This window comes from Podarcis tiliguerta, assembly GCF_965153285.1.
Source record: "Podarcis tiliguerta genome assembly, chromosome: 5".
Classification (NCBI taxonomy): Eukaryota; Metazoa; Chordata; class Lepidosauria; order Squamata; family Lacertidae; genus Podarcis; species Podarcis tiliguerta.
This window is the reverse complement of record NC_139538.1, coordinates 84,776,538-84,802,124: the sequence shown is the minus strand read 5'-3', so window position 1 is coordinate 84,802,124 and position 25,587 is coordinate 84,776,538. Positions and strand designations below refer to the sequence as shown.

Sequence of the window (25,587 nt, the reverse complement as noted above, 5' to 3'; positions counted from 1 at the left end):
TCTCCTTCAGAGCGTGCTTCTTGGTACTTCAAAACCACAACATACAGCTCATGGCAGCTATACTGCCGCTCCCCTCCCCAAACCATGCCAGGCAGAGGCTCATCCAGTTTAGCCGCCTGTGTCCAATAGTGATCAACCAGGTACTTTGGAAAACTCACAAGGGCACTTTGTTGGTTTACTAAACGGCCTCGGTCCAGTATATCTGAAGGAGCGTCTCCACCCCCCTCATTCTACCCAGACACTGAGGTCCAGCGCTGAGGGCCTTCTGGCGGTTCCCTCGCTGCGAGAAGCCAAGTTACAGGGAACCAGGCAGAGGGCCTTCTTGGTAGTGGCACCCGTCCTGTGGAACGCCCTCCCACCAGCTGTCAAAGAGAACAACAACTACCAGACTTTTAGAAGACATCTGAAGGCAGCCCTGTTTAGGGAAGCTTTTAATGTTTGGTGCATTACTGTATTTTAATATTTTGTTGGAAACCGCCCAGAGTGACTGGGGAAGCCCAGCCAGAAGGGCGGGGTATAAATAATGAATTATTATTATTATTATTATTATTATTATTATTATTATTACTACTACTACTATTACTATTATTATCATCGTAGAACAGCACTACCCCCCCCCAACATTTCTCCAATAAAAATAGGTCTGTCCTATTCCATGATGATAGTAGTAATATATTTATATCCCAGCCACTCTGGGCAGCTTCCAGCATATATAAAAACATAACAAAAAATTAAACCTTAAAAAACAGCTTCCCTAGACAGGGCTGCCTTCAGATGTCTTCTAAAGGTTGTATAGTTACTTATCTCCTTGGCTTGGAGGTCACATAACTCAATACACTCCAACATTTCTATGATAATAATAACAATAATATATTTTTATTTATAACCCCCCTTCCCGGTTCAGAAAACCGGGCTCAGGATGGCTAACAACAAATTTAAAACACTTAATTGATGCAACAAAAAACAGCATAAATACAGTATAAGACATGAATAAATAAATTCAGAATTCAAAAATCAATGGGGGAGGGGGGAATCCATCCAATAAACATTAGATGATCACCAAGGCTAGCTGGCTAAATTAGTCCTATTTGGGCCAGCGAGGAGACCAGGGGAGAATTAGCTGTGGGATCCCAGAGCGGGTAATCTTCATAAAAAGCGGAGGGGATGGAAGGAAGGGGAATAAAAGATCAGGCTAAGTTCAAATTAAAAGCCAGGCGGAATAGCTCTGTCTTACAGGCCCTGCGGAAGGAAGTTAAATCCTGCGGGGCCTTGGTCTCATGGGACAGAGCATTCCACCAGGTCAGAGCCATCACTGAGAAGGCCCTGGCCCTGGTGGAGGATAATCTGACTTCCTACAGCCCAGGACCTCTAAACTATGATTATTCATGGACCTTAAGGTCCTCTGCGAGGCATACCAGGAGAGGCAGTCCCGTAAATATGACAGCCCTAAGCCACAAAGGGCTTTAAAGGTCAAAACCAGCACCTTCAACCTGACCTGATACTCCACTGGGATGAAAATAGGGATCTCCTAAGAAAAAGTGGGACATTCTGGGATCAAATCGGAAACTGGGGTGGCTTCTGTAAATCTGGGACTGCCCCTGGAAAATAGGGACACTTGGAGGGTCTGCAACACAATACATCCTACCCTGTCCTTTCTTTAGATTCTATATTCTGGTATGATTATCAGTGTTCTACCTATTTTCTGATAAGCTTGCCGTGTCTGTTTTCTGCTACCATACAAAATACTCTAAATTCACGCAGCTCGGGTAGGAGACTTCAATATATACCGTATTTTTCGTCCCATAAGACGCTCCGTCCCATAGGACGCACCTAATTTTTTGGGGGGGGAAATAAAGGAAAAAATTTTTTCCTTTATTTCCCCCCCAAAAGCAGGTCGGGGAAACCCAACCAGGTCGAGGAACAGCGGGATGGCGGCGCTGCGCCTCCCTGCTGTCCCCCGAGCTTGTGGGGCTGGCCGATGTCTGCCTGGCCTGAGGGGCGCTCTGCTTCAGGGCGCCCCGCCCGCCGGGCGGCAGGCTGCTATCTGCAGCGTGGGGAGCGCTGCGGGGAACTCCTGCAGGGTTCCCCATGCTGCGGATGTCTGTCCGGCGCGCGGGGCGCTCTGCTTCAGGGCACCTCGCCCGCCGGGCGGCAGGCTGCTATCCGCAGCGTGGGGAGCCCTGCGGGGACCTCCCGCAGGGCTGCCTAGGCTGCGGATGTGTTCCCGAAGCGCCGGGCGCTCTGCTTTCAGGGCGCCCGATGCTCCGGGAAGCAGGCTGCGGATATGTTCCCGAAGCCTGGAGAGCGAGAGGGGTCGGTGCGCACCGACCCCTCTTGCTCTCCAAGCTTCAGCGAAAGCCTGCATTCGCCCCATAGGACGCACCCAGATTTCCCCTTCATTTTTGGAGGGGAAAAAGTGCGTCCTATAGGGCGAAAAATACGGTACATTGATCCTGGAAGTCTCCTACCCGAGACACAGAACTACATATTGTGTCTCTTATAATGTAAAGACTCTTGCATATGCTGTCTTTCCCCCTTTAGTCTTCTAAATATCTTTTGTTGTTGTTCTGTGTGCTCATTGTCAACTTTTCTAATGTGTAGTTTAAGGATCTAGAATATATAAAGCATCATTCTTAAGGATTGAGCCTTTCTACAGTCCCACACCCTGATGAAAATAGGGATGCCTTATTATTATTATTATTATTATTATTATTATTATTATTATTATTTACCCCACCCATCTGACTGGGTTGCCCTTTTGGCAGCTTCCAATGTATAGAAAAACAAAACAGAACACCAAACATAAAAAACCCTTCTCTATAGAGGATGTCTTCTAAAGCTTGTACAGTTACTTATCTCCTTGGCACGGGGGTCTCATAACTCCATACCCTCCAGCATTTCCCCAGTGAAAATAGCGACATCCTAAGGAAAAGCAGGACATTTGGAGATCAAATCACAAACCAGGATGGCGTCTATAAATCTGGGACTATCCCTGGAAAATAGGGACACTTTGAGGGTCTGTGTCAGCCAGAGCCCCAGCACGATACTATTCTATTTGTTCCACATTCCCCCCCCTAAAATCCACTTTTCTCTCTTTTTTTGCTTCCTGTGAAGCCTAATCCCACACAGCAGAACTCTTAAGTGCTGAGAAAATGTACAATGTCTACAAGATCTATGTTCAACAAAGAGGTTAAACCATCTCTGTATTACTGGGTCAGGGAGCTCTGTTGACCTTGTCAGCCAGCACAACTTGGATCATTTTTTTGTCCACTTCCTTCATGGTGGCACAAAGCTGCAAGTTTCACTTCTGGCACCAAAGTCGCACTCTTTCCTGATCCGATCAGAATTATGTATTCCGGTGGCAGCTAATGAGAAAATATTATTCCTGGAAATGTGGAGGCAGGAACAGTGGCATAGCGTGGGGGGGGTGCAGGGGGGGCCGGCCGCACCGGGCGCAACATCTGGGGGGGGGGCGCTCGCACTCACAGCTCTCTGCCCCTACCTGGCTCACTCACTCTCTCTCACTGCAGTGCTGGCTGTGCGAATCCGATCCTAGCCGCCGGGTCGCCGCCCACTGTGGAGGGGAGGGTGCCAGGCGTGCGGTGCGGTGCAGAGAGAGAGCGAGGGACTATCTGGGGGAGGGACAGTGCAGCGGGGGGGGGGGCGCAAATTACTTGCCTTGCCCCGGGTGCTGACAACCCACGCTACGCCACTGGGCAGGAAGAGGGAGACTTTCCTTTTTCCTCTCCTGAAAAGGAGATCTAGAGTTGAATTCTCATGAGTACAGTATTGAATTGTCAAGACGGAAAGTCTTACATGAGCAGATAGGCAAACCATACGCTTCGCTTTGTTTTGTTTATGTCTTGAAGACGCTACTCAGATTCACAACTATGCAAGGGGTCTCAGAGACTGGTTCTCAAGTGTGCAGTCCCTGGGATACGAGCCCCATGGCAGAGTATAGCAAAGTGCCTGAACACCAGTCCTTTGGGGGAAAGAGCTGTAAGATAACCTGTGCTTCTGTGGGCTGCCACCTCTACTTTGTTAGGAAATTTGTCATCAGATCTCCTGTGTGTTTTTTTCAAATGTAATAACTACCAGGGTGTCTGTCTGGCTCTCTGAATCAGATTGGATGCGACTCTGGAGGAGGGAAGGGTTAACTGTTTTCCTTTATGCTGTTTTCCCAATTAAAATCATGCCCTGAAGTTCCTATTTCCCCCTCGGGCAAGAATATATAATAAATATGGCACTTGTGGTTTTTTCCCTGCTGCTTTGGAGAGCGTGTGATTTTTTGTTAGGAAATCTCTCATTCTCTCTCTCTCTCTCTCTCTCTCTCTGTGTGTGTGTGTGTGAGAGAGAGAGAGAGAGAGAGAGAGAGAGAGAGAGAGAGAGAAAGTTAACCACAAACCACAGAGCCTAGGACTTGCCGATCAGAAGGTCGGCGGTTCGAATCCCCGCGACGGGGTGAGCTCCTGTTGCTCGGTCCCTGCTCCTGCCAACCTAGCAGTTTGAAAGCACACCAGTGCAAGTAGATAAATAGGTACCGCTCTGGCGGGAAGGTAAACGGCGTTTCCGTGCGCTGCTCTGGTTCACCAGAAGTGGCTTAGTCATGCTGGCCACATGACCCAGAAGCTGTACGCCGGCTCCCTCGGCCAATAAAGCGAGATGAGCGCCGCAACCCCAGAGTCGGCCACGACTGGACCTAATGGTCAGGGGTCCCTTTACCCTTTTACCAGCACCACAGTCCCAATTACTTAACCCACCCTCCCCACAATAGCTTTTGCATTTTTAAAAACTGGATTTTCCAGCCTCGTGTCTAGTTTTGTCCTTTCTGGCCAGTTACAAATACTCTTGACATTCTGAAAGCTTTGTTAAAACCCATGGCCGGTTCTTCATCCAGATCCTAAGCATGTTTACTCATAAGGAAGCCCTTCCAAGTTCAATGGAATTTGCTAGGGATTCCTGGTAAATACTCCTAAGATTGCAGCCTTCATCAACCCTCCCAACCATAATGAAGTCTAAGCAGAGCCACCTCTCAAGGCATTTTGTTGCCTGAAGCAAAATACAAGATGGCGCCTCCACTCCCATTCCATATACAGAAGCCAGCTGAACTGCTAGTTGAATATTATTTCAATACTGTGGTGAAGGGGATAGTGTCCTCTACCACAACTTAGGGCAAAAGGCCACATGTGAGTGCGGAATAGGCCATGTGGGAGACTCAGGAGGAACACTGATGGGGGACACCATTAATGTTGCCTAGCATCTGCCACCAGAGGTGGGTATTATCACTGTATCTAATGGTAGGGCTGGCCCTGAGCCTATGTAAGCATAACTACATCTGAACGCATACACAGATTGTTACATTTGTCTCTTCTTTTCTTTCCCTCTGTGCATGGTCTCTTGTCCCATCTCTAATCTCAATATTTATCTTGTAAGACTTGGTGCAAGACTTACTTTTCGCTTAAATTACTCTGTATGGTTCTGTATATAAAGGAAGATGTTAAGAACAATGGGTGGTATTCAACTAAATTTTACTCAAGAGTAGGTATGTTGAAGTTAATGGCGCTAGCTTAGGCTCATTAATGCCAGGGGGGCTACTCTGAGTATAACTTAATTGCAATATCACCCGATGTTGATAATCCTTTCACCAATAAAAGGGATCCTCATAGAAAAGACTATATGTCTTTAAAAAAATTCTTTACATGTTGCTAAACTTCCTAGACCATCCTCAAGGGCAGTTTACTCCAACCCACTTCTTGTAAGAATCAAATTATAGCCCTAAACAGTTAAGAAGTGAGATGTAAACCAACTCCCATAATGCATTGAGCTGAGTGGCTCTTGGTCACTGCCACACAAAGTGTATTTTCATACTACTACTACTGCTGCTACTAATAATAATAATAATAATTTAAAACATACATTCTACATGCCTGAGTTTTCACTTGCAGTCTCCATCCTTCAGGTTCAGACTGGGGGTGGGGAGAAAAGGTGCATATTTTAATTTCGCTAATTTGAACTTTCAGAAGCAATATGCAAATTGAAATACAACCACCTTTTGAAAATCTGCACTTCTCTGAATTAGCCCGTACAGTTCTCCTGCTACAAAAAAACATGCAAAAATGCTTATATTAGGAGAAACTGTTTTCAAAAGAATATGCACATTTTGCAAAATTGCATTCAATAATATGAATGCTAAGAGAAGTGTTTTTCACATTTTTTGTGAGGACTTTAAATCAGAATTTGAAAACTGACATGGAAACGTGGCAAAGGAGCTTAAGACGGGGGGAGAATTAGAAACCGAAAGAGACGGATTTAATAGCTAGTATGTTTGCTTGTTTTGTTTTGGCAGGATCATCCGAACCAAAGTGCAGCAGCCATTCCACCCAACACCAGATGGGAGTGCGACTGGAGTCACCGCACCTGGACATACTATAGGTAAGATGAAACCAGAGAGGTGGGGGTGGCGGGGCCGGGGGGGGAGGGAGGGAGAAAGAAAGTAATGTCAGGAATTGAGTGGTCTCATACACAGGTCCAGCACACAGTTAAACAAAAGGACAAGGTTAAGCAGTGGCGTAGCGTGGGTTGTCAGCACCCGGGGCAAGGCAAGTAATTTGCGCCCCCCCCCCCTCCACAGTGGGCGACCCGGCGGCTCGGATCGGATTCGCACAGGCAGCACTGCAGTGAGAGAGAGTGAGTGAGCCAGGTAGGGGCAGAGAGCTGCGAGTGCGAACGCGCCCCCCCCAGATGTTGCGCCCGGTGCAGCTGGCCCCCCCTGCACCCCCCACGCTATGCCACTGAGGTTAAGTGAGGCAAAGCTTTCATGAATGTCTCCCCAAGGCCCAAGGAACATTGAGCCTGTCCTCTAGCTAGGCTTAGATCTTGGGCACAGAAGTTGTATGTTTGAGTGGCAGCTTGCAGTTGCTCTTCCAAAGCAAGCCCCTCATGTTTGTGTGAATGCTTTGCTGTCCCATTGCTTGGGGCACATCTATGCAGCAAACATATCTTCCTTTTTGGAGGAGCAAGTTGCTGCTGCCGCCTCAGAAACCTGCCTTGTACCTGTGTGAAAAAATCCCTTGTAACCACAGTTAGCGACTAGAGCCCATTTCCTGCAGGGTCAAAAACGCAGTGTGCCCCATATCCATGTATACATTACAAAAAATGGTATTGCTCTACGCAGGTTTTAGAAGTGTGTGCACACCAAGGGAGCGATAGAAGACTGAGCAGAGGCTAGAATTAATTGAATAGCCTTTTCCCCAGGGATATGACTTTTGTCTCATGGAAGCGAAAGGTACTTAAATTAGATCAGCTGCCAAATAATGTAAGTTTGCCAAAGAGGCGAGGGGACAAATGTAGGGGCTGTCCTGTTTTCCAGTACCACATTCCTAGAACGTCTCCTCCAAAACACTGCAAGCTGGGATGCAACTAGACTGCAGTGCAGGGAAGGAACAGCCATTGAGGAGATGGCCATGCAGATTCTATTTCTGTGACGAGCAGCCAAATCTTCCTGTCTATGGTCTGGAAGCTGAAAAAAAGACACCAGAGTCTGTCCACATAGAGGGGTGGTACAGCTCATTCCAGCCTCCTTGAAGGTTTGTGCTCCAAAGATCTAAGCAGCTGTGGCCATTGGACTGTTCCCCAAGTCTGTCCATGGCATATTATCACCCGAGTAACGTACCGTCAGGGACATGGGTGGCGCTGCGGGTTAAACCACAGAGCCTAGGACTTGCCGATCAGAAGGTCAGCAGTTCGAATCCCCGTGACAGGGTGAGCTCCCGTTGCTCGGTCCCTGCTCCTGCCAACCTAGCAGTTCGAAAGCACATCAAAGTGCAACTAGATAAATAGGTACCACTCCGGCAGGAAGGTAAACGGCATTTCCGTGCACTGCTCTGGTTCGCCAGAAGCGGCTTAGTCATGCTGGCCACATGACCCGGAAGTTGTATGCCGGCTCCCTCGGCCAGTAAAGCAAGTTGAGCGCCGCAACCCCATAGTCGGTCACGACTGGACCTAATGGTCAGGGGTCCCTTTACCTTTTTAATGCAGTCATACCGTGGTTTTCAAACAGCTTAGTTCTTGAATGTTTTGGCTCCCAAACCAGAAAACCAGAAGTGACTGTTCCGGTTTGCAAACTATTTTTGGAAGCCGAACGTTCGGCTGGGCTTCTGTGGCTTCCGATTGGCTGCAGGAGTTTCCTGCAGCCAATCAGAAGCCACACTTTGGTTTCTGAATGTTTTGGAAGTTGAACAGACTTCCGGAACGGATTCTGTTCGACTTCCAAGGTACGACTGTATTTGCATTAAAAGGGTTATGCAAGCATTCCCAGAAGTATAAATAAACACTCCTCTCCAGTTTTATTATTATAGTATATAGTAGCACTAACACCAATCCAATTCCTGGAGGATGGCATATTTTGGGTGGGTGAGGGGAGAAATAGCCTTTCTGTTGCATTATTTACTCAAAAGGGGGTGGTGTGTACACCCACAGTAGAAAGGGGGGGGGGGGATGTGCAGCCATGACTGGTCCTACCATTAGGCAAGGTGAGGCAATCACCAGACAACAGGCAGCAGTAGCTACCCATGGCTTTTCTTCCTGAGCCCTGGCCCTCTGTTGCCTCACTGCCCTCCTGAGGCTCCCCAATTTGGCCTGCTACCTTACGTGTGGTAGACAGCAAGTATCCCATTAACAGCATTCAGGCAGTTTTTGTAAATGGAATTGGGAGAGGCAACATCTTTCCCATCCTTCTGGCAACATAATAAATTAGGCTGGTCCTGTGTGCAGCCCTCCAAAGGGTTGTTAAAATCAGAGCGGGAAGATAATTTTTGCAAATGAAATTATAGTCACTGCAACGAGGAGAAGGGTATCTTCACAGACCTTTTTTCAAAGGGGGCCAGATTTGATGAAGTGAAGGGCCGTGAGGGCCGACCAAAGTTGTTGACCTTTTTTTAGGAGTGAAGTTTTTTTAATATATTTTACCCCAAAGTTGTTGAGCTAAACTGCCACACACCGATGGGCCAAATTAGGCTCCCGAAATGGACTTTGAACATAGATATGCAGACATTTTTGTTTGTTCCACAGAAAGACTTGATTTTGAGGGGCACTGAGGGGGGAGCAACTCTCACTTACAATAATTCTGTAGCATGGAGAAAGATACATTTCTCACGCACCCCGTAGCATAACTAGGATTCTCCTTCCCAGTATGTCTCCTTTCCCAGGTGTTGAGCTTTAAAACCCTATATGGCCTCAGCCTTGTATAGCTGAAGGAGCATCTCCACTCCCATCGTTCAGCCTGGACACCGAGGTCCAGCTCTGAGGGTCTTCTGGTGGTTCTCTCATTGTGAGAAGTGAGGTTGCAGGGAATCAGGCAGAGGGCCTTCTCGGTAGTGGCTCCCACCCTGTGCAACACCCTCCCACCAGATGCCAAAGAGATAAACAATCCTATGACTTTTCACAGACACCTGAAGGCAGCCCTGTTTTGGGAAGCTTTTAATGTTTGATGTTTTGGTGTGTTCCTTTATACTTTGTTGGAAGCCTCCCAGAGTACAATCAATCAATCAAATAATAAATACTTCATGACCATCCCTACTTGTTGTCCAAGGCCTCAGGATGGGGGGGGGGGGGTTGGCGTTCTTATCAGGGCTCCACTCCCACCCACCTAGATTCCAAAAGAAACTGCAGCGTTCCTTGGTTTTCCCCTTTAATCTATTATAGGTGACTTTCCAAGCTGCCGCCATTTTCTCCTCCACCTCCATGCTCATGAGACTGAAGCAGGTCCTTTCTCATAAACAAGTGATGGCCCCAGCTTCTGTCTGAAGGAGCCTTCTGGCTCATGAGGTGGTGATAGCACCGTGCTCTCCTTTTCTGGCATCAGCTGCCAAGGACACACATGGCTGTCCTGCGCTTCCATGTGCCAATGCTACTTTCTGCACAGTCCAGTTTGCTGGGGATGCGGGGAGCAATTTCAAGCTGCGACCTATTGCATTATGGAGCATTATGGAGGGAGTTGTTGTTGTTTGAACCGTATTTGGGGCAAGAGGAGATAAAAGGTGCGCCTGAGTGGCCTTGCCATCCCAAAGTCCACCGCTTCTTTCCCGCCTCACAGGTTTATCAAGGGGCAGTTTATATTAATCAGCATCATGGTTTTTGCTAGCAGTAATGTTAAGGAATATGTAAAAAAGGATTATTAACGGGTGATAATCTAAAACTATAATATATTCAGATAAAAGATTAAGATAAAATTAAAGAGGGAAAGGATTTGCTGAATTAACCAATTGAAATGGAATACAAGAAAGGGAGGTGTGAGGAGGTCAGGGAAACAAGCAAATGAAAGATAAGATATGGAGAGACTGATTTGCTTTTAACTGTTTTTATTTTGTATTTTGTATTTTCTTTTTTCTTTTTTTATTCTTTCTAATTTTTGTAATATGTTGAAATCTCAATAAATATCATATATATATATATATATATATATATATATATATATATATATATAATATTAATCAGCATCAGTTGATTAATCCAGCGCATTAATCTGTTAGATCTCAGGTTACTTCCACGCCAGGTGTTTTGAGGTGGAATTCCCCATTCTTTGGCCTGTAAAAAAGAAGGTAGGGAAGATTCAGTTTCTGAAGGATGGGAAACAGTGAAGAAGAATAAGGAGTGCTTAAAACCACGAGTAAAATCAACATTTCAAGTTTGGTCAGAACACATGTGCTCTGCTGTGCTGTGATTTTTCCACAACACCTCCACAGAGACTCGGCGTATTCTATTTATTTAAGCAGTGAAATTTCATAAATTAACCTGCATGAATGAAAAAGACGTTCTGCGTAAAAATACTACTTCTTTTAAATAAATAAATGGCGCAAGCATGTTCAGGTGCACCAACTTGGGGGGGGGGCACAAGGTGTTACCGGCCCCCTCAACAGCTTGGCATTGGATAGCTCAGTTGGTTAGAGTGCATTGCTAATACCAAGATTGCAAGTTTTCTATAAAAATATATATAATACTATATATAATTTTTTAATTAAATTTTCTAATTTACATTTCAAAATACTCATTTAAACCACCTTAAATCAATTACTTCCTTTCTTCTCTTTCTGTGGTTCATTTTACATACCATACATCCCTGCATATTTACATGAACTAAACCATTCAGTAAGCCATTGTTAAATCCATCCACATTTATTTGCCTCTTGAATTTATCTTAACGCTACCAGTGTTTTGAAATGAACACAATTTTCACCCATATACGCAGTAAACATTTTCCTGTCTTCTTTAAATGTACATTCTTCTTGCTCTCTTATTCTATATGTTAAATCTGCAAGTTGCGTGTATTCCGTCAGTTTAAGTTGCCATTCTTCTTTGGTTGGGACCTTGCTCATTTTCCATTTTGGGGATAACAAAACACGGGCCGCAGTAGTGGCATACATAGTCTTTTTTGACACCTGGGAAATACCCTCTGACTTAGCCCCAACAAAAAGGAATCTGGTGGTTTTTTAAAAAGGTACTTTTAAACGGTTTCCCCCAATTCATTGTATATCATTTCCCAATACTCTTTTACCCTTTTACAAGTCCACCACATATGATAAACGTACCCTCAACCTCATTACATCTCCAGCACTTATCTGATTCGGACTTACACATTTTAGCAAGTCTACTCTGAGTTAAATACAGTGGTACCTCAGGTTAAGTACTTAATTCGTTCCAGAGGTCCGTACTTAGCCTGAAACTGTTCTTAACCTGAAGCACCACTTTAGCTAATGGGGCCTCCTGCTGCCGCCGTGCTGCCAGAGCACGATTTCTGTTCTCATCCTGAAGCAAACTTCTTAACCTGAAGCACTATTTCTGGGTTAGCGGAGTCTGTAACCTGAAGCGTATGTAACCCGAGGTACCACTGTACCACCAAGATTGACCAAGATTGCAGGTTTGGTTCCTGTATGGGACAGCTGCATATTAGGATTGGACTAGATCTTCCACAGGGCCCCTTCCAACTCCACAATTCTATGATTCTATAATATTTGTTGGAAATAGGCTGGGCCGTCTCAGTGTTGAGAGGCTGGAGGAGACCGAGTGTGGAGCCAAACGTGGCGCCGCCTCATTGGCTGGCTCCTCCAGAGCGCTTGGCCTCCTTTAGATGATGTAACATTGCACGCCATGTGGGACCCAACTGATGTCATGCACATGCCTGTACGCCAGGCCCCCTCAATCTCAGGGGCAACTTGGCACCTCTGCACATGTGCTGGGCCATATTTATGTTTGATGAGGCCCTAAGCTACTGAAGCTAATGGGGCCCTTTATACGTCCAGCTGTCCTTTGTCAACAACAAATTGTCGCTGTATTTTGTGTTGAATATATGCTATATGGTACCCTATATATAGAAATGAGCAAACCAGTGATATTTTAGGGAGCAGGCTAGCAGGCGGGGCCCATTACCTACACAACACAAAACACTGTTGCTGTATGTAGGTTTTATTTTATTTGTTTTTTATCTTATATTTTGGAAATGTATATCCAATATTTTCCCCTGTAAATTTTTGAGGAGTCCACAAGAGAGTGGGGCCCTAAGCTATAGCTTGTTTAGCTTATACATAAATCTGGCACTGTACATGTGCTATCTACACCTCTAAAAGTAAAGGTAAAGGGACCCCTGACCATTAGGTCCAGTCGTGACCGACTCTGGGGTTGCGGTGCTCATCTCGCTTTATGGGCCGAGGGAGCCAGCGTACAGCTTCCGGGTCATGTGGCCAGCATCACTAAGCTGCTTCTGGCAAACCAGAGCAGCACACGGAAATGCCGTTTACCTTCCCGCCAGAGCGGTTCCTATTTGTCTACTTGCACTTTGATGTGCTTTCGAACTGCTAGGTTGGCAGGAGCAGGGACCGAGCAACCCGTTGTGGGGATTTGAACCACCAACCTTCTGATCGGCAAGTCCTAGCCTCTGTGGTTTAACCCACAGCGCCACCCGCGTCCCTATCTACACCTCTAGCTCACACCAAAGGGCAGCGCGAAACAAGCAGGAACCCAACAGGTGCAAGGAGACACCTTTATTAGTCCGAGTAAGTGGTATAGATTCCAACGTTTCTTTAAAAGCAATTAGCTCTTCTCTAGGGGACTGTCAGAATCAGGATTAGCTCAAATCTATTGCCGGCTCAGCTGCCACGGAGGGAGTCCGTATGTCAGTGGCTCATTTTGGAGCTAGTCATCTAAGAAACTGTAATAGATGTAGCCTATTTCTTTTTCTGTCAGGCCCCTGATGAAGAGCTAATTGTTCAAAAGAGGTTGGGATTTATACCTCTTGGATGAATACGCTTGTTCCCTGCACCTGCTGAATTTCTGGTTCTTCTGAAGTTAGGTTCCTGCTACTTCACCACCTGCAGTCTTTGTTCATACTGATGTTAAAAATAGTGATTGATATGTATAAATATATATAAACGATGGTATAAATTAGTCTAGCAACCCTATTGCAACCCGAATTTATGTACCGTATTTTTCGTTCTATAAGATGCACCAGATCATAAGACGCACCTAGTTTTTGGAGGAGGAAAAAAAGAAAAAAAATATTCTAAATCTCAGAAGCCAGAACAGCAAGAGGGATCCCTCTTGCTGTTCTGGCTTCTGGGATAGCTGCGCAGCTTGCATTCGCTCCATAAGACGCACAGACATTTCTCCTTACTTTTTAGGAAGGAAAAAGTGAGTCTTATAGAGCAAAAAATACGGTATTTGGATCCTGATACTGATGGTTTTGTAGTCGTTTTAAACTGTTCTGTTGATGTACCTGGGAATCGCTCATATTTTCCCCAAATTGATTTCTAAAAGTGCCTTAGAGCTATATTTTCTTTCTGACAATAGCCATTTTGCTTACTAGATGGTTAAATTTTCTATAGTTAAGGTATGGGAAACGGTCGCCTTTGCAAAAGGTGGCAGGTGACTGAACTGCAACTTGTGATTTTGTTTAATTATAATTTATTAACAGATAGAATAACAAGCAGAAAGCCAGTCTATCAATTAAAGGCAGTTATTAGAAAGCTTATCAGGAATTCCTTGATCAGAAATTTAGTAAGGGAGGTTAGTTGCTCGAAACCTGCCATCACCAGTCTTGTCCCAAAATGCACAGCTAGAGGATATTGTGTATTTTGTTGGTTGCACATTAAGATGCTCCTGAGCAATGTGTTCCAGTACATACTCTTGGTGTGGGGAGTGCTGCAGGAATGGCTTTCTAATTCCTGCTTAAGTTCTTAGTGGTGTCTGCATATCTGCTTAAACAGTACCCCTTCTGGGGTACTCCTTGCAGACCAAGATTATGTCCCAGAACCCCTAAAATGTGCAGAGATTCTGTGGCTAGCTTAGGGTTTCCTCAGCAGATAAACTGAGGAAGGAGGGGTTCCCCAGGGGCAGGAAATTTAAAAACCACAGCAGCAAGGGATTTTATGGTGGTGGTGGCAATGGTGATGAGACGCCCGGCAGTGATTGGCCGTGGTGCCCTGATGTCACAGAGGGGAAAGGCAGGCAGAATAGCCCATAGCTGTCAACTTACAGATTTGAAAATAAGGGACCAGCAGCCAAAATAAGCACAGGTATGTTCAACTTCTGAGCCCCTCCCAGCCAAAGGCAGAAAGCCCAGCCAGCAGCCAAACAAAGCCTCAAGCCGTGGTTCCCACAGCGCAGCAACCCGGCAAAGGGGATGCAGCAAGAAAAACCACCGTCACTTCTCCATTGGGAAGCGCTGAGCAAAGGCGAGTCCCCAGGCAACGCGGCCGATTTGATTGGCACAAGGCCTGCAAGCTCCACCCCCCAGTCGTTCTTAGACTCCTTATTGGGTGAGCAACGCAGCCAAGCAACACAGTTGGAGCCTCCCTCCTCGGTTGGAAGCCGCCCAGAGTGGCTGGGGAAACTCAGCCAGATGGGCGGGGTATAAATAAATAAATAAATAAATAATAATAATAATAATAATTATTGCAATGCCATGAGGTGCGCCCTAACTCTCTCCGAGTTTGGCAACGGGTTTGCAGTGTTCAGTTGCTGGCGAAAGTGGGCCACAGCGATGTGGGGAGATGGCTGTACATTCCCGTTTCGCCTCAGGTGCCGAAACAGTCTCTAATGAGACTCGTTTAACTTGTGTTGGGATGCAGATACATACCCTGGAAGGAAAATGGGATTTTGCTGGTTAGTTGTACAGTCATATGGGAAATGTGTTGTTTAACTGGGTGACACTTATCAGCAACAGTGAGCTCCAGTAACCAATTACAGTGGTTCCTTGGTTCGCAAACGGCTTAGTTGTCGAACAAATCGGCTCCCAAACGCTGCAAACCAGAAGTTCTGGTTTCCGAAAGTGTTTTCGGAAGCCGAACATCTGGCACAGCTTCCGTTTGAGTGCAGGAAGCTCCTGCAGCCAATCGGAAGTTGTGCCTTGGTTTTTGAACAGTTTCGGGAGTCAAATGGACTCCTGGAACGGATTACGTTCTAGAACCAAGGTACAGTAGTAGTGGCACCCGCCCTGTCGAACGCCCTTCCATCAGATGTCAAAAGAGCTAAACAACTACCTGACATTCAGAAGACATCTTAAGGCTTCAGGGAAGTTCAGGGAAGTTTTTAGTGTGTGACATCTTAGTGTATTTTTGGTCTTTGTGGAAGCCACCCAGAGTGTCTGGGGAAACCCAGCCAGATGGGCGGGGTACAAATAATAAATTATTATTATTACAGGCTTGTTTGGAAGGAGCGAGCCCATGCAGGGGATATTCCCATGACGACTTTCACTGTTAGCCATACTGTGACTCTAATATTTATCTGTAGTGTAATAGACTCTTGAAAAATAGTGGGTATGTGTCAGTGGTGTGTGGGGAAAATTTTTGTAGGGGGAAAGTTAGGGTCAGAGGCACCACTTGTGAGGGGGACTGGGGGGGGGGGGACATTGCAACGTTGTGTGTGCGAGCATCGTGCCTCCTTCCCTAAGCCAGGCAGAAGCTTCCTGGACTTTGGGAAGGAGGTGTCAGGCCTCTAAAGGAATGCTGGAGCCTTCGTACTCCTTTCAAAAGCTGGGTGGGCTTTGGGAAAGTGGCAGGAGGGTCTTGGACCCGTCTGAGCATCGTGCCCCCCCCCCCCAGACAAGCAGAAACTTCCTGGTCTTTGGGAAGGAGGCAGCAGGCTTTAATACTTTAATACTCTGATTTACTGGGAATATTTAGGGGATTAACCTAGTCCCCGTAGACCACACGCCACTGGGATGTGTGTGTTTTAAACAAGCAACTTCCCAGCTCTCGCGTTCACAGAGAACTATGTTCAAAAGTATGGTGTTCATTTACTGCTAAAAAATATAGCAAGCAGGAGGGCTTGGGTGAGATATTTCAGTGGCTAAGGAATACAACTGGTGAACTTAGAAGAGTTTCTTTCTTTAACTGTCATTCAAAAATGATTTTAACTTTGACATTACAGGTTGGGCCGACAATTGCCCTGCAGTAAACTCAAATTTCCCTAAGCATGAATATGCCTTATTTTTGTAACGTGAAATCTGATTTAAAAGAGTTTGAAAGCTACTCTGAGGACGGGCTGAGCTTGTGGCGGCACAGGCACTTTGCGTAGCATTTGCACATGCTAATTGATGCAAATTTGGAAGGATTGCTATAATTTAAATAGTGAGGAAGATTGGGACCAGGTGATCTGGGTCCCTGCTTCCTCTGCTCGCCAGGCACTAACTGCCAATGGGCAGCTTTCGTGGCACTCTGCTCTCCCTTCCAATAGTTCTCCATCATTAAATGGTACCCAGACTGGACAGGCCTGCAAATGGAAGATGTCTTCAAATGCAGGAAGACTGTTCTCTAGCTCAGACATCCCCTCAAATGCAGGACGAAGCTCATTAATGGGTTGGATGGTCCCTACTCTTGCACTGTTTTGCCGTAGGGCAAAAACCTTCCTGTTTATGCCTCCTTAAAAAGAAAAAGAAAAAAGTTGTTTTATCCAACGACTCTGTTTTATCTGCTGCACTTGTCTCCGCTGTTATGCTGTTTTTGCTTTTGTATTTTATTGCATTTCATGGTTCATTTTAATTGCTGTTAAGAACTCAAAGTGATGCGTAGGCACAAGTACGGTAGATTATGACATAACTAACCTAACGTAACAGGCACCTGCCAATCAGTGCTGATGCGCGGAATAGTTTTTCTTTGAATTGGCTTTTATTGAGCTTAACGCCAGATAAAGAGGTAGCTTTCTAACTGCAAGCCACGGATCTACTTCACACAACCCAAGAAGCCAATATTTAGAGGAGAGATGTTTGCGGCCATTTTGCCTCCTCTCTAGTCCTTCTTGCTCTCCCTTCAAGGTTTGCTCAGGATTCCTGATTGACCAGGAGTTCTAACCAATAACAAGCCAGGCCAGCCAGGGTCCTTTCAGAATGGCCTCGCTGCTCACTTTAGGTTCTGTTTATACGCTTGGTTAGAGCATGGCGCTGATAATGCCAAGGTTGCAGGTTTGATTCCTCTGTTTGCATTCCAGGGGGTTGGACAAGATGGTCCTCATAGGTAAAGTAAAGGTACCCCTGCCCGTACGGGCCAGTCTTGACAGACTCTAGGGTTGTGCGCCCATCTCACTCAAGAGGCCGGGGGCCAGCGCTGTCCGAAGACACTTCCGGGTCACGTGGCCAGTGTGACATCGCTGCTCTGGCGAGCCAGAGCCGCACACGGAAACGCCGTTTACCTTCCCGCCAGTAAGCGGTCCCTATTTATCTACTTGCACCCGGGAGTGCTTTCGAACTGCTAGGTTGGCAGGCGCTGGGACCGAACAACGGGAGCGCACCCCGCCGCGGGGATTCGAACTGCCGACCTTTCGATCGGCAAGCCCTAGGCGCTGAGGCTTTTACCCACAGCGCCACCCGCGTCCCATAGTCCTCATAGTCCCTTCCAAATCTATGATTCTATACTTCCTTGATATTCAGTGTTAGAAAGCACCTATTTTGTCTGTCTCAGGGGGTGAGGCTGTTGGGGAGGAGAGTGGCCCTTTCAGATTAGGTTTCTGGGGATGCAAACTTTCTCTGCTGGCAGACCTGTAGCTGGGCTGGGTCAGGGACAGGCCTAAGGGGACAGACTGTAGGACAGGGAGAGGCCGTTTGCCTTTCAAAGTGCATGTACATAGTTCAATACATCAACAGCCTTTATGAAAGCAATACTTGAAAAAGGCTGTCGACTGCATGTCATGAGGAAAGAGGCCCTTTACCCCCACACGCCCACCCCCCACAACTGGAACAGGTGCTGGGAAGAAAACTTCCAGCAGTTGGGGCATCTTCAGACAAAAAAATAAAATAAAAAAGTGTGGTTTAAACACTCTTGGACTACTGCAATGCACTCTACATGGGGCTACCTTTGAAGGTGACCCGGAAACTACAATTAATTCAGAATGCAGCAGCTAGACTGGTGACTGGGAGTGGCCGCCAAGAGCACCTAACACCAGTCCTGAAAGACCTACATTGGCTCCCAGTACGTTTCCGAGCACAATTCAAAGAGTTGGTGCTGACCTTTAAAGCCCTAAACGGCCTCGGCCCAGTATACCTCCACCCCCACCGTCCAGCCTGGACACTGAGGTCCAGCTCTGAGGGGCTTCTGGTGGTTCCCTCATTGCGGGAAGTGAGGTTACAGGGAGCCTTCTCCGTGGTGGCACCCGCCCAGTGTAACACCATCCCATCAGATGTCAAGGAAACAAACAACTATCTGACTTTTAGAAGACATCTGAAGGCGGCCCTGTTGAGGGAAGTTTTTAATGTTTGATGTTCTATCGTGTTTTTAATATTCTGTTGGGAGCCGACCAGAGTAGCTGGGGAAACCCAGCCAGATGGGCATGGTATTAAATATATTATTATTATTATTATTATATCTCTGCAAATGTGGGTTTGGCAACCCATGTGTGTTTAGCTACTATGTACCTCCGCCCTCTATTGACCATGAGACTGGCATCTAGTTTGCAACAGTTCTAGTATCCAACAGCATAAGCGAGGATACACTTTAGAAGGCAAGCAGGATGTCAATGGGTCATAAACCATGTTTCAATTATGGGGAGGGTTGTCAGGAAGCTGGAAGCTGGAGTCCCTAAATTTAACTATATCATGTATACCTGTTAGAAACGGTTGCCAAAGGCACCATCACAAAAGTTAAGAGGGCTGCCCAACCCTCAAATTGTACCTTCTGTAACTCAAGCACTGGTTGCAAACAATATCTTCTCCTGTGTGAGCTGCAGCTGCAGATTTAACTCCTTTAAAAGTTACTGTCATGTTGCAAAATTCTAATCTTCCTTATCGGATCTGAATATTCATTCTCTCTCTTTCACCCGCCAACCCGCCGTTATATATATATATAATGTTATACAGTGCTTTGATTTTTTTTATTATTATAAAAATGCATTATACACATTTCCATTCTGAAAATAAGTAAATAAATCCTACTCACTATGGAGTCTTGTAAAACACAAACCAAAATAGACGTACAGTGGTACCTCGGGTTAAGAACTTAATTCGTTCCGAAGGTCCGTTCTTAACCTGAAACTGTTCTTAACCTGAAGCACCACTTTAGCTAATGGGGCCTCCCGCTGCCACTGCGCGATTTCTGTTCTCATCCTGAAGCAAAGTTCTTAACCCGAGGTACTATTTCTGGGGTAGCGGAGTCTGTAACCTGAAGCGTCTGTAACCTGAGGTACCACTGTAGGCGAGTTCGATTGCAGAGCTGGGGTTTTCAGCTTATCAGGAGAATTCTAGCCAGCCTTGAACATTCTGAGACAGGTTATGTGACAGAACTAAGTGTTTTGCAAAGGATTTACGAGCTATGTTGACGACTGAAAGGCATTTTTTTGCGAAGGGGTGGGGTCTCCCTTAGCGGGGTGAGCAGGGCTATCTCCGGAGAGGCTAGGGTGTGCTCCTGTAGCTTTCTACCTTCTGCTTTCCTCATGGGCCTCTCTCCCTTTTCATTTTGTCCAGTTCCCAGTACAGCCTCCCCTCCCGTCTCCAGTGCCTCCAATGATCCGGTGGGCTCCTACTCCATTAATGGGATTCTGGGGATTCCTCGGTCGAATGGAGAGAAGAGGAAACGTGACGAAGGTAGGGGGAGGGAGGGGTTCATCCTCCCTTTTTTTATTTCCTTTTTCTTTCTCCCCCCTTTGCTCTGCCCCTCTCATTCCCATTCTCTTTGCCCCTCCCTCTTACCACCCCCTAAGCTCCAGTTTTGGACCAGGATTCGCAGGTGCTTTGCATATTGGATTAGTCATAGATTAGGGATGGTTCCCCACCACCACCAGCCAGTGGCGTAGCGTGGGGGTGCAGGGGGGGCCGGCCGCACCGGGCGCAACATCTGGGGGTTAGGGTTAAGGGGCGCAAATCCACGGGTTAGGGGGCGCAAATTACTTGCCTTGCCCCGGGTGCTGACAACCCACGCTACGCCACTGCCACCAGCACCACCACAACAACTCGACTGGTCTGGAAAGTCTTTCATGACCAGCTGAAATCTCGTTAGGAGGCAAAGCCAGCCGATTTCGTTCCCGGAGCCAAGGCACAAACTCCCTTCCCGGTTTCTAGATGGAGCCTTGGACTCACACCAAGGTGGCTCATCCTGAATTTCTAATCAAAGGCAGCAAAAGAGTGATTCTGGAAAGATCCACTTAGTATACTCGACCCCCTAGCAATATTTAAGACAAGAAACAAAACCTGGCTTTCAGGGCCGGGTAAGAGAAGGTTTAGGAATGTGAGAATTGTTTTTAAGGAGAGAGAGAGAGACAGTTGCTGTTTTTTGGCACCCTACAAATAAAACATGCATTCAGAATTGAAAAACGGGGAAAAAATATACTCCTCTTTTTGCCAATCTCTTTAGCTCATGGTTTGCAAGCCCAAAATGAAAGAATTAAGTTGTGCAATGTATTTGATCTATGTGATCTTCTACAGCTTAGCTTCTCTGGTGTCTCTGCCCTTAAGTTGTCCGCAACTGGACCTAATGGTCAGGGGTCCCTTTAGGCTTTGCACACTGACGAATGTGATTTTCGGGAAGCTTTCAGAAAAAGGTAGAGATATAATTTCCTTTCTTTCCGGAAGGGTATGTTTTTATGTGCAGCACCACAACTAATTCATAGTCTTTCACTAGGCAATGGTGACTTTTGTCTATACTATTTCATCAAACGCTCATCCCCACATGCCAGTCCATGTTGCCAGGTATCAATAACGCTTCCTGAAAATGTAGATGGTCTCCGTTTGTTTCCAGCTGGTATATGCTCGGTGTTTGTTGGCGTGAACTGATATGCGCACTCATGTGCATCAATGATATGGGGAGAACTCTGTGCTTATAAACACAGTGAAAATCCTTGGCTTAAGCTTGAGATTCATGTGTGAAATGATACCGTCCAGATGAAAATTGTAACTAAAAAAAAAAACGGAAGAAAAAATGGACGTGGGCAAAGGAATTGTTGGTGGCAGGACTGGCATAGGAGCTGGTGGTGAGGCTGAGGGTGTGATTTGTGAGCAACGCTCAGCAATCATTGGTTCCCCTTCTGCAATGCAGAACAAAAAACACTGGAATTACGTGGTTGTTGGAAAGATAAATGAATGAGCGTACAATGTGCTTCAAACGTTCAAAAAGCACAATATAAACGAACACTGTTGGGTTGTTATTGTTCTAATCAGTTTTGAAGGGCTGCATGGACTCCTGAGAGATTAATAGCACAATTGTATGTCTACTAAGTCCCATAGAATTCAATGGAACTTGTTGCCAGGTCAGAGAAGACCCCTGAAAGAAAACTCCATTGGGCTTAATGGAACTTACTTCTAAGTAATAATAATAATAATATTTATACCCTGTCCATATGGCTGGGTTGCCCCAGCCACTCTGTAGAGGCTTATGCTGCCAGGCTACATTTCAATGTTTATTTACCTCAAACCACATCAAACTCATTGAGACATATAGAGGATTGTAAAACATTTATGGTGACATATGCTTTTATTTTATTCACTTATTGTGCTTATATCCCACCTTTTTCTCCAAGGAAGCAACCCTGTGAAGTAGGTTAGGCTGAGAGGAAGCAACTCAGCCAAAGTCACTCAGTTAGTTTCTTGGCTGAGGGGGAATTTGAACCCTAGTCTCCCACTACATCACACCGACTCTCCACACTGCCTGCCAGCAAGATGCTGAGATTTCTTTTCTTTTCTTTTCCTTTGGAAGTTTCTAGGCCTCCTGGAAAGAAAGTTGTGACACAAAATGTGCAGGCAATCATCTAAGCGATTTCTGTGAAACTTGCCTTCCTCTTGCTGCTTCCACTTTTCAGTATTTTTAGCCTATGAGTGAAGTCAGAGTTGTGCTTAGATGCCAGGCTAAATCCCTGGGGTCCTAAAGAGCTCATATTTACCCCTCTCCTTTAACACACTTTTCTTTCCTGCTTCTACCACATTTTCTAGTCCTTGGAACCTCCATTGTTTGCCGTTCTCTTCTTTCTAGCAACTGCAACACACCTTTCCTGTGGGGGGGCTAATCTAAGCTCAGGTTCTCCCTAGAAGCTATTCTCTGCAAATACTACAGCCTAATAGGTGTTAGGCTGGGTAGATGTTAAAGAACACCCCCTAATGGAAAATGGAAAATACAAAAAAACGCAAAGAGACTGAGGCATATCTCCTGCTCTGCGGGAACTGAAGAATTCATGGTATAGTCAATGTACAGTACAATGATGTACATGTCTACTCAGAAGTAAATCTCTTTGTTTTTAATGGGTCTAACTCCCAGGTACACACTGGTGCAAAACGAGGACTACTTACCGTAAATATAGACAGATATAAAATAATCTGATAAGCTTAAACACAATTAAATTATTATGAATAAAATAAACAATATATTATAACATCCTGTTAGTTTTCTCACTGGCTTTGCAGTTGGGGCAGGCAGTGATTTTGCTGGGAAAATTAGGGAAAGTACGACCTGTATTTATTAAAAAATTAAAAATGATTTTTGTACTCAGTATAAAATCGTAAGTGCGCAAGGTAAAATAAGACGTGAAAAGAAAAACAATTATTAAGATACACCCGTGTAAAAAAAAAGAAGACAAAAAAACGCCCCTTATAGGCTCACAAGGTTGTTACTGTGCTTATCCTAAACTTAGCCTAATACGGTGCTTTTATGAATTCAACCTGTATGCTTTTCCTTACTATTTTACCTGTAATTTTTTTATTTAAAAAAATCCCACTGCTTTATCATTTTTTTATTTGTTACATTTCCACAGCACCATTCATCCGAAGATTACAAGGCAGTTTACAATATGAAAACACAAAAATACATACCATAATAACAAACAAAAACAATTGCATACACACAGCTCAGTTTAATAGGTCATGGAGTGTTTAATTAGCCAAAGGCCTAGGAGGAGGAGAACGTTTTTGCCTGGCACCTAAAGATATGTAATGAAGGAACAGTGGCGTAGCGTGGGTTGTCAGCACCCGGGGCAAGGCAAGTAATTTGCGCACCCTAACCCTAACCCCCAGATGTTGTGCCCGGTGCGGCCGCCCCCCCCTGCACCCCCCACGCTACGCCACTGTGAAGGAACCAGGCAAGCCTTCCTGGGGAGAGCGTTCCACAAGCGGGGAGTCACCACTTTCGTTTTAAGAATGAAAGTGGATCACTTGGCTTTCCACAACCCCAGTGACTACAGGCCTGGAAGTAAGCTCAGCTGAATGGGACTTATGTATCTAAAACATGCAGTAACTGGGCCAGATTAAGATTGGATTAAGCTTTGTTGTTGTTGTCGTTTAGTCGTGTCTGACTCTTCGTGACCCCATGGAACAAAGCACGCCAGGCATTCCTGTCTTCCACTGCCTCCCACAGTTTGGTCAAACTCATGTCAGTATCTTTGAGAACACTGTCCAACCATCTCGTCCTCTGTCGTCCCCTTCTCCTTGTGCCCTCCATCTTTCCCAACATCAGGGTCTTTTCCAGGGAGTCTTCTCTTCTCATGAGGTGGCCAAAGTATTGGAGCCTCAGCTTCAGGACCTGTCCTTCCAGTGAGCACTCAGGGCTGATTTCCTTCAGAATGGATGCGTTTGATCTTCTTGCAGTCCACGGGACTCTCAAGAGTCTCCTCCAGCACCAGAATTCAAAAGCATCAATTCTTCGGCGATGAAGCTTTAGGGCTGTTTTAATCTGTAGGGGGTGGAGGGGCATGGCTGTTTATACTGCAGAGATGCATCACTCTGGTTAAAGGCACCCCAGTTGGATGCCTCTGATACAAGCACAAAGTCTTCACTTGCAGTCATTTCATGCCTCCTTCTTCACAACAGCCATGCGGGGTATGCTAGGCTCAGAGTGAGTGACCCAAAGTGAGCAAAAAGAATAAGAGTTAAGTGATCTTAAAATGAGAAAATGCACATGCTCAAAGTATTTTCTTTTTGTTTACCAAGGTCTGCATAATATTTTGTTTGTGAAACAGAAGTCCACAATTTTTTTGTAGTTTTTAAGATAACGCAAGTCACCTTATTTTATGCATTCCTATTTAGGGAAGCTAGGGACGCGGGTGGCGCTGTGGGTTAAACCACAGAGCCTAGGACTTGCCGATCAGAAGGTCGGCGGTTCGAATCCCCACGATGGGGTGAGCTCCCGTTGCTCGGTCCCTGCTCTTGCCAACCTAGCAGTTCGAAAGCACACCAAAGTGCAAGTAGATAAATAGGTACCGCTCTGGTGGGAAGGCAAACGGCGTTCCCATGCGCTGCTCTGGTTCGCCAGAAGCGGCTTAGTCATGCTGGCCACTTGACCCGGAAGCTGTACGCCGGCTCCCTCGGCCAATAAAGCAAGATGAGCGCCATAACCCCAGAGTCGGCCACGACTGGACCTAATGGTAAGGGTCCCTTTACCTTTACTATTTAGGAAAAGGGAATCCCGATTTTAAGAATAGCACCAGGTCTCCCAACTACCTAGATCTGGCCTTGAATTTAGGCAATCACATCTGTCCAGGTCAGCTCCATCGCACAAGAACTGATGCCCCAAGTAAATATATCAGTCTTGAGGGTGCTGCAACGCTCGTAATTGTTTTTGCTGCAACGGCTCAATAAGGAATAGGGAATTACACTTATTGTCCATTTTAGGGTGGACAAAAATATGTTGAGGCAGAGTGCTTGCTTGCCTGTGTCTATGTAACTGTAGGAACAAGAGAGGCTGTAATTTATAGATTGAAGAGATCTCTAGATTAGGGTCCCACACAGGAGCGACAGAGACATCAGTTTGCGGAAGCCCACTTAAGACTCAGAGAGGCGTGATGCTAGAGTGGCCTGGTATCTCAAATGTCATAATTGCTGCCTTCCCAAATCAAGAAATAAGTGGTTTGAGCTTTCCCTCCATTTCTGGCCCCGAGCCAAATGTAATTGAGACAAAGCGAAGGGGAAAAGAAATGTTTGCAAAGCTTACTCTTGATTAAGTTGAGCAATTCAGTGGGGAAAGGATTAAGTGGGGGAACGAGCTGTGTCAAGTTCCTGAGGGAAGCGAGACCCCTTCTGAAAGTGGGTGAAGGTTCTGCTACCTTTGGTAAGCGAAAGAATGATGTCCATCAACATTAGGTGAGCTCCTTCTACCGGTCTACAATAGAAAGGGTCCTTTCATACTGCATCACGGT

The 25,587-nt window shown here is 45.9% G+C and overlaps 1 protein-coding gene across 17 annotated transcripts in view; it reads left to right on the top strand.

Annotated features, from left to right (window-relative positions):
* PAX2 (paired box 2) overlaps positions 1-25,587 on the top strand; it is a 152,482-nt gene that overhangs the window by 65,971 nt on the left and 60,924 nt on the right. For all 17 annotated transcript variants that reach the window (XM_083440461.1, XM_083440462.1, XM_083440446.1 and 14 more), the window contains 2 exons: positions 6,347-6,432; positions 19,940-20,059. In XM_083440461.1, coding sequence (XP_083296587.1) covers positions 6,347-6,432; positions 19,940-20,059 — 206 coding nt within the window. The remainder of the gene's footprint in view (positions 1-6,346; positions 6,433-19,939; positions 20,060-25,587) is intronic.